We start from the raw sequence: 8,919 nt of genomic DNA on the forward strand, positions 1-8,919 counted from the left end.
CATCAGAGAGGCTGGCGCTATTAACAGAGCAGATGCCACATTCTAAACGTCTGGAAAGCCAACAACTGATAGAGGGACGAGACACAGAGAGGTACTGTATGTTCCTTTGAAATCCGGCGCTGCACTCCCGGTAGTGGACGCTAAACGAGCAAGCCAACCAGGTCCCCGAGATCAAGCCATGGACCAGCAAAGAAGCTTCAAGACAGACTCGATGGGAATCTGGGCTAAATTTGCCCACAATTAGTCTATCGAGTCGATTGCCGTCTCCGTCTCTAGCGCAGCGTAGCATCGCCCTGCTTCCCCTAGTTAGCTCTCCCATGCCAGGCCCCCCCAGGTCAGTCTCAGTCCCAGTCCCAGCACCCAGGGCACGTTCACTCACGTCCAGTCCCATGTCCTGGGGCTACCTTATCCACTGTTTTGAACTGAGCCTCTCGTCTGCCATTTAAAATTCCCTGTCCTAGAGAAAGGGTTCCTCTTAAAGCCGATGGAGACAGTCTCCAATACAACCCAACCCTGGGAACACATCAATAGAGGCTGGCCAATCACAAATAGGTCGACCCGAGCCCCCATAGTGGTAGAGAAGAGACCCCGAAATGATATGCTTTTGATCCAACTCAGCCCTGGGACCAATTGGAGTTCCACAATCCCAGGCTCTCTCACACTCGAGACTTGTGTGAGTCTGGTCTTGGACTGTCAGTCGCTCCAAGGACCGTTTTGCCGGGTAAGAAGACCTTTTGACCGGGCCGATCATGTCGTTCATTCTGGCAGCGCCCGTCGTAGGGCTGTGTGACGACACGATTAGTTCTTATTCATCAGAGAAATGTCCAAGCCCTGCCACAGGATATCACTAGCAGCAAGTGTACGTATATAGATAGAGTCACTGTCGACTATTCGTACTATTTCGGTTTAGATCTGTCCATGTCGCAAGGGAATGCCGCTCTCGGTCTGGAGATCTTGTCTGATGGCTCTTCTCTACCCTGCCTTACCGGTCTCTGATGCACAAGACGACAAGCGACATCAAAATCGTGCCATCTTCCCCAGTTGCGCGCCTATCCCTACCGTTGTAGTCTTGAGGACCCAGGTCAAGCAGTTCCCCGACAACCGACACACCCAACCACATGGCTATAGGACGATGAACCCCTGTGAATAATCGCCGGAATATTACTCTGAGTTAGAGTTGCAGTTACAGTTGCAATAGTAATTGTCTGGGCTGGGTCAAAGCGACGCTGGGTTTTAACTATTAGTTATATCGATAAAACATGACAGGTATTGGCATTAACAACAACTGAAATCACATTGAAAAAATCGTCTACGTTGTATTAGACCTGGGCGAATTGGGCCATATTTACGAAAGATCTTCGTTGTCTATAGGCAGAGCCAACAAGCCAGGGGACCAACATCATACATCTCCCGCAGATGGAAACACATAACCTGCAATTCTAAGTCTTGGCTCCAATCACAACAACCTTCAATCATCTTCGTCATATTATCTCACTTGCAGTCTTTGGAGATAATCTTTCCAAAAACACCATTATTTGTCAAAGGAGGTCATACTGAATTCATTGAGTTTGGAAAATAGATACCCTACAGCGAAATAAAGGTGGGCAGGGGTCGGCTGTCCTCACGATCAAGCTTCCGGCTGTTAAAGATTAAGCGCGGCCGCACCAAGACGCTACCCAGAAACGCTTTGCACAGGCGGCCGACCCCTGCCCCGCGACCGTTGAGTGGCAACCCGTCGCAGCATTTGACTTAATTCTGGGAGAGGCAAGCTAACAAGGCCCAGCAAGGCATAAGGGGGTGAAATACAGCACAGTACAGTGCTCTACGCTTTGGAATAACTTGTTTATTTGGAAATCCCCTTGGGGGCCACCTGAGGATCGACGTTCCATCAATTCCTTCGCCTACATCGTTGACGACCCATTAGCACAGATTGACTTTGGTCAATGGCCCTGTAGAGAAGAGGCATGGACCAACCCACTTTGAGCTATTTTGCCTGTAATGATGTGCAACCTGTCCCTGAACCTTGTTTTGTTTTGCCCAGTGCACAGGACAAGCAGACAAGTCGTAGCGAGGCAGGCCTTCGGCTTGTGTACCCGTCTTGCAGCAACGGGGCAAATTACCCTGCTTTGCCAGAATCCTTCGAGACTCTTGCGCCCTGAGGATGCGGACGATGGATGGATCCGTGGCAGCACGCACAGCACATACTCACACACACACACAACCAACATATGGCATGGCATCTCATGGGCTATCAGAGGCGCGATATGCTCAATGACAATACCACATCCGCTTCGACTGTTGGTGATCTGGCGCTTATCTTTTGGATCACAATTTCTAATCGCGCCCGTTACCAGTTGAGCGGGTGACACAAGAAGCATTGTCGATCAACCAACCTCAACCCAACCTTCTTCTTTGGAAAACCCCCGCAGAGAGTGGGAGCTGGAGATGGAGCTATCTGCGGCGAAATTGTGCCGCTCACTTACACGGACTGACTCCTCCTTCGAAGACATTTCATATACACTAAAAACCCAACGTATCCACGACGCATGAACAAGCGGTCAGGTTGAATTATCTGGTTGAAGCTATAGCGCTATTCTAAGCACTTTTCTGGTCTTAAAATCCTCGCGATGAAAGGGCTGCGTTGACGTGAAGTGAAGCCTCTCGCCATTTGCTCCCAGGGTTCCATCACGGATATAGGTGGGAGCTAACTGAGCTTCTCCGTGAAAAGGCCGTAAAAGGAAATCACCGGCTCCGTGTATGGAGAGTTCCGGCTCCGCGGAATGTGCCATAACTAAGCATTTGGATACTTACGTATGTAGGTACGTAGGTGGTACCCAGGGCTCGGCAGAGCGGCGTCAACACGACCTAACATGAAGCCCCTTTTGCCATCACCCGTGCGGGTAGAACTGAATCAGGTGTGTAGCATTGTCGAGTCCGTCGTCAGAAAATGTCAGAAGACGTCAACAATGCTCAGCGTTGGGTTGCGCCCGTTGGTACTATAGTTGACGGATATCGTTTACCTTGAATTATGGTTAATCGTTATCCCGAAATGAGCGATTACCTAGATAGCCAGAGTGGCAGAGTAGAGTGGGTTTCATGGAAGGAGCCGTGAAAAAGACATCGGACTACTCTGCTACAAGAGAGTCCGAGATAGGGTCGGGATGTGAATCCTTGCATCATAAGTTAGTCGTAGGTAGACTCACGAAACAAGCGCGAGAGTGATTTTAGCAGAGGGCATTGCTGTCGCTGTCTGTCACAAGAGTGCGGCGCAGACTTATTCGACAGCCCCTGTCCTTACTGCTCGCGCCCATCCATTTGTGATTGGCTACAGTGCCAGCTGTCAAGCGCGATAAACTTTCGGGGTTGTCAGTTGAGCCGTCGCACGAACAAGAGGGACGACCAGGCCACTTGATTGGATCCTCAGCCGCACACAAATTTCCTTAGGCTGTCGCAACGTTTCAACTTTTGTTCTCTCCCTTTGCTTTTGGGGGTGCCATGGCGAAGCATGAGTGGGCGGGGACTTTGATAGCAGCGCCGCGGGGCTACGAATTATATGGCTCGAGCTTCTGAGGCACACACGCACGCAATAACGGCCCTTGCTCCTAGACCTGGCCGGTTGATTGAGAAGAAGGAACAGAAACAGAACAGAAGGAGTAAATGTCCGAGATGATGGCGTCGAGGCCGTTGACTGCCGTTTGTAGAAGGCGGGTTCGTGGGTTCTAGTTCTTCGCTGTGCCGCATCTAGCTTCAGGATAAAATCAAGATAGCTTCAACGGTCAAGCTCGGATACGCACCGACTCACTACAGGCAGGAAAAGATGATATCCGCGAGTGCTGATGCAAGTGAATTCGCCACCTCCTCTTTTCGTGATTCTCATGTCTTGATCAGTGAATCCGTTTGGTCTCGACACAACTCAACGCAATCCTCACATGTAACCACCTCACAACTCACACACGGGATGCCGTTCCGGCCATCAACATACATACATACATACACACATGGAGGGCTTGGGATTCCAACTGCCTCGCATAGCTTAGCTGTCAACATGCCCTGTAACTCTCGAGCAACGATCTTTGTCAAAAATATCCTCATCGCCTCTTCACCGAGGGATTATTAGACCACACGCCCTGCCACGATAGAAGATATCACCATCATAGGCGGATATGTTTCCCCCCTAGACCCCTGTATGTTAATGAGTTGTGTTTGCCGCAGCACGTACTTTCAAACAGATTCTTTAGCGCAGCATAACGTTAGGCCAGTCAGTTCGTCTTGTCAGAATGTCTAGACTTTCTGACACGTCCCCATATCCCGATCCGTCTATCATTTCCCGTGCGTATTCTATTTACTAGGTGGCTTTAGCTGGCCAATAGAAAATTCAGGCTCGTTCCCCCACAAGGTGGGAAATCAGTCGATTTAGTGAGTGATCCATGCTGCTGTGCTAATGTTAGTGGCACTGACCAGAAGTAGGCCTTTGCTCTATTCCCGCGCCGCCTGTTGAATTTTTATGTTTATTTCCAGCTTAACCCCTACGCCTACGGATATCCATCCATTGTCCATCGGACCTCGTAGGGGAGGATTGCACTAGGATTTAGCAACGCAACACAACAGAGTCAAGGATATGCATGATTAGATAGACGACGTGTGGTTAAATGCTCCATTAAACAAATCATCAGATCGATGGATTAGGAAATCAGTAATTGATCCTCCCTCATGCTTGGTACTGTAGAGTTACACCAGGAGCAGCAGCAGCATTTCGGTATGTGGGCAGGCACTTACATGCCTACAGCAATTTGCCGGAAGTAACCTCCATCCTTCGGATTGGATTGGACTGTGTTGGATCCACGGATACTCAGCCTTACACCTCACAGCCGGGACCACCTCAGCCATGTCCCTGGGCTCCGTGCCTCATGCAATGCACGGCGCTGCAAACTTCACTTGCTTCACATTGGATCAACGTAGTATAGGTATCATCTAATCCATCGAAACTTGATTCCCCAAACGACACTGATTATCCGGTTGTGAGGGCCCCCTGCAACCCAACGACAGTCGCCGGATCATCAGTGCCCAACAAATAACATGGGATATTTCGAGGCCGAGAGTCTCGACTCTGGACCGCCGACGATGGCTGAAACTGCCGCTAGACGCACGCGCAGACGAATGCATATGCTGGCAGCACAAAGGGTCCCCTCTTGACGGGACTTTGGTCCTATTTCCCAATCTGGGCATATTCGTCGAAATGCATGGTCCAAATCTATGGGCCCATCTGCTTTGCCTTGCAACTTCAAAAGGAGAGGCATCTATCCAATGAAGCGGCAGTATTGCCAGGCTGCTATGCTTCTGCCCCCTGAGGCTGCATGGATATGATTGCGGTTGAGACAATGGTTGCATGTGCTGTAGGCATGTACGTGGCACCGCCCGTTATCCGTTATCCATCACCCGCCATTTTGGTCAGAACAAACCACCCTCTTGTTGATCAACATCACGGGTGATGGGTGATGCACGCGTGGGGTTGCATTCAACTGAAAGACGGCACTCCCTAGTAAGGCTCAGGCTCAGTATTTGATATGACCCCTCGGACGGCGGCTCTTGTCCAATCCTTTGCGAGACCGACAGTTTGTGTGCTTATCAAGCAGTGAACCAGATCAGATGGATGGCAACTATAGAGCATGGGGGTGAAGACAGCCCCCCCTGCTGTCACTTGGATAGGTAGGATCTACCCAGCCCTACGAGATGACAAGTTGGGCGCTTGAATGAGTGTTCTCCAACCGGAAGAGAGTGTCAAGCCCTCGGATGGGTGCTGCCCCCTCTGTCATCCCGATGTCCTCATAACGTTTCTCAGTACCGGTAGTGGTAGGTAGTGCTATTCCAGTGGTACACCCCTTTTGACAAATTGTGTCCGACAGTTGTTGAAAAAAGTCCGCCGCCGCCTTTTGAGTGACAAGTCGACAAAGGATCCTTGGGGGCTACCTTAGAGGCGGCCGCTGCGCCCTGAGCCAGATCACTGGGACTACCTTGCTTTGACTGGTACGCTACGTTGGCGAAACTCTAAGCTCCAAGCTCACCAAAAAGCTACCCAAGCTTGCTGCACCCAATGCTCGGTAGCTGTCGATCATAACCAAGGTATCAAGCAAAACAAAAAAGGGACAGGCTCTCTTTCGGGGACCATAATGTGAGCACATTACCAAAGCGTTGAGCGTTTACCGTAAAAAGTAATTCTGATGAGTTGCGGATTTGAGCTCAACGTTAAGCCGCAAAATCCGGGTCTCTTGGACATAACCCGCGTCTAAATGATAGAAACGAGTCTAAGCCAACTCAACTATCCAAAATAAGATTTTGCTGGTTGTTTTTCTGTTTTCGTTGACGTCAATCCGAAAAAGCTATCGCTGGCATCAGATACTGCGCGAAAGTTGACCGAGATAATCGGGGACCATGCATCACGGGCGCATATTGACCTGCGCGTCAACTAATGGAACTCATAGCACGGGGTTTCGGCGAAGCCGTAGCGGACCATGCACGCCAGACGAGGCATACAACCAGGCATTTCTGGTGTTTCTGAAATCAATTGCAGATGAATCACGGCTGAAATTGAAACAGCGATTATTATTTGGCGAGACGAGGACCGTCGGAGCCATTCAAGCCCGCATCGGATGTTTTGATCATTTTGTTGATTCCGTTGCCGTGCGCCTTTTGACTCTCCCGTCTTCTCTGGTTCAAGTTAGCTCTCTCTACCTCGACCTACGGACCTCCTACGGCCGGCTTGCGGCACGACTATGCGGCTCAGGGTCGGCGAACGGATTCCCGCTTCATCAATTGGCCCATTAAATGAAGCTAGCTCAGTCTAAATGTTGACTTTGTATTTGTCATTTGTCTATGCTCAACAGAGCTATTCTCTGCGAGGATCTTTTTTTGGTTCTTTACCTCCAAAATATCACCACCAAAAACATATCGTCTTACATGAACTTGCTGCACCACTTCCTCGGTACCATCATGTCGTCTCCCGTCGACGAGGGTAGGTTTAAGGTTCTCACTCTCCCCAAGGCCCCAAGCCACTGGACGGCATTCTGGGGATCCATACCATTTTCTCACTCACAGCTCACGGCTTTGCTTTGGGGTGTGTGTTGGCTTGGGTCCTGGCACCAGTACATACTGGGAATAGAGCCTGCGCGGAGACTTTTTGCTGGCACTAGCTTCCTCTCTTGAGCCCAAGCTAGAGCCTAGCACTGGCACTGCCATTACCAGAATGGAGCGGACACTTTTCCTCCCGACATGAAAGCTCGCACGTGAATCAATGTCTCCGAGAACTCCATCTGGACGATATACTTTGGCTATCTTATGGGTTTGGAGATGGAGATGCAGCAAGATCATGAGTAGCGTTCATTGAATCAGTATCGAAGCTCACTCTCACTCTCCAAGTGAGACTGAGACTGAGACTTGGCTTGATGGGGTAGTAAGCCACGACGAGATCCCCGCGGCTGCGTGCTTGTGGAGTAAAGATTGATGTCCCTGCATCTCTGCTCTCCTATTCTTTCACGTGAACCAAGACATTGAGACTCGAGTTGCAGATTCGTCGCGACGCTTTGCCCAAACCCCAACAGACCATTTAGACGAGGTCCCCGAACTGAGTCACAACGCAACAATTGCAGCCCGTGATTAGGGAGAAGTCCAAGACGAGACAAGTCAAGTCAAGCCAAATGATACCGTAGCGTCCGAGCTTTGGATCATTCATTCCCGCTTCGTTTCCTGAGTAGCTAGAGTAGCTCGGGGAGCTCTGGCGTATCTGATAGCTTGGAACCCGAGCTGCAAAAATACGCGATAGGCACGCCTGCTTCCCCTGGTAGGAAATGATGGGCAGCACCAAGCACGCCCGCAATCAACTGCCAGAAAGATGAAGGGGACGGGAGGGGCATTGACGAGGGCTGTGGGGTGTAGATATCAGGGAGCCAGCGTCGGTCGCTAGCAAGGGGAAGCGTTTTTGGGGTCCAAAAATGATAACTGGGCAAATAACCCTGCCGGGTTAACCAGGGGGCGTACGTGCTGTATGCCAGCGCAGCGGATGGATGCGATGGGATGTGATGCGACACACGCGTTTAGAAATCTGGGTTAAATTCAAAGGTACATGGCTTGAACACTTGAAACGTAGCGTAGCTCTGTACCCTTTCATGTCAGTCCGTCAGTCTGTCAGTCTAGTCTGTCTGACGGCTGTTAAGTCCGAGAATCATGTGTACGTAATTAACATGTTTAAGTCCGGACTGTCAAGAAAGGCAAAATGAATGCATGCTCGAAAGAGAATACTCCAATGGGAGATTCCATTCGAGGCATCGCCATTGCCATTGCGTGGCCAGTCAGTCAGATGCGCCGTGTTACCGAGCGACAGTTCAAGGTGATGACTGCCCGGGATGCAAGACACAGCGGGTAGCTCAGAACGATAAAAAAAGGGCTGATCCACTGCATCGGAGCTGGAATGAGCAGTAACCAACAGTGAGAGAGAGACAGAGAGACAGGCACAAGGTACACTACAAGGCTGCCTGACTGACAAGACAGCTTGTGCTCATGTCCTCGGTCCGCCATTTCCAAATCAGTGCGTCTCCGTGGGCTGAAGACGCAGATGCAGATGCAAATGCAATCGAGACTCAAGCCCAAGACAAGACCATGATCAACATGTGGTAGGCCGTTGGCTGTGGTTGCGAAAATTGCGGAGATTGACTTCTGAGAGATATTGAGATGAATTGGAGCTCCGCCGTTTGATGACAGTCAGACTCTAGCAACTCTCCTCGTAGGGCTGCAGTTGATGAGGGGAAGGGTATCTTTGCTCAGCGGTGAAGCTCTAAGAATCAAGGCTTCGGCGAGGCCGGTTGACCAAGCGAAGCCCAAAGCCGTCCAAGCAGATTGCGTCTTTTGGTCTTGGTGATGCCCGTGGTT

General features: G+C 50.5%; 2 protein-coding genes across 2 annotated transcripts; both read left to right on the forward strand.

Annotated features, from left to right (window-relative positions):
- Nucleotides 1–5,240: 5,240 nt before the first annotated feature.
- Nucleotides 5,241–5,348, forward strand: FVEG_15344 (hypothetical protein; the record flags this gene model as incomplete). Its single annotated transcript, XM_018904467.1, has 1 exon — nucleotides 5,241–5,348. The coding sequence occupies one exon, from the start codon at nucleotides 5,241–5,243 to the stop codon at nucleotides 5,346–5,348; it is 108 nt and encodes a 35-aa protein (XP_018748013.1).
- Nucleotides 5,349–6,987: 1,639 nt separating this feature from the next.
- On the forward strand, nucleotides 6,988–8,667 carry FVEG_15343 (hypothetical protein; the record flags this gene model as incomplete). The annotated part of the gene is made up of 3 exons (XM_018904466.1): nucleotides 6,988–7,009; nucleotides 8,244–8,380; nucleotides 8,542–8,667. 3 exons carry the CDS (start codon nucleotides 6,988–6,990, stop codon nucleotides 8,665–8,667), a joined length of 285 nt encoding a protein of 94 aa, XP_018748012.1.
- Between the last annotated feature and the right edge of the window lie 252 nt (nucleotides 8,668–8,919).

Source organism: Fusarium verticillioides, chromosome 2 (genome assembly GCF_000149555.1).
Source record: "Fusarium verticillioides 7600 chromosome 2, whole genome shotgun sequence".
In the NCBI taxonomy this organism is placed as follows: Eukaryota; Fungi; Ascomycota; class Sordariomycetes; order Hypocreales; family Nectriaceae; genus Fusarium; species Fusarium verticillioides.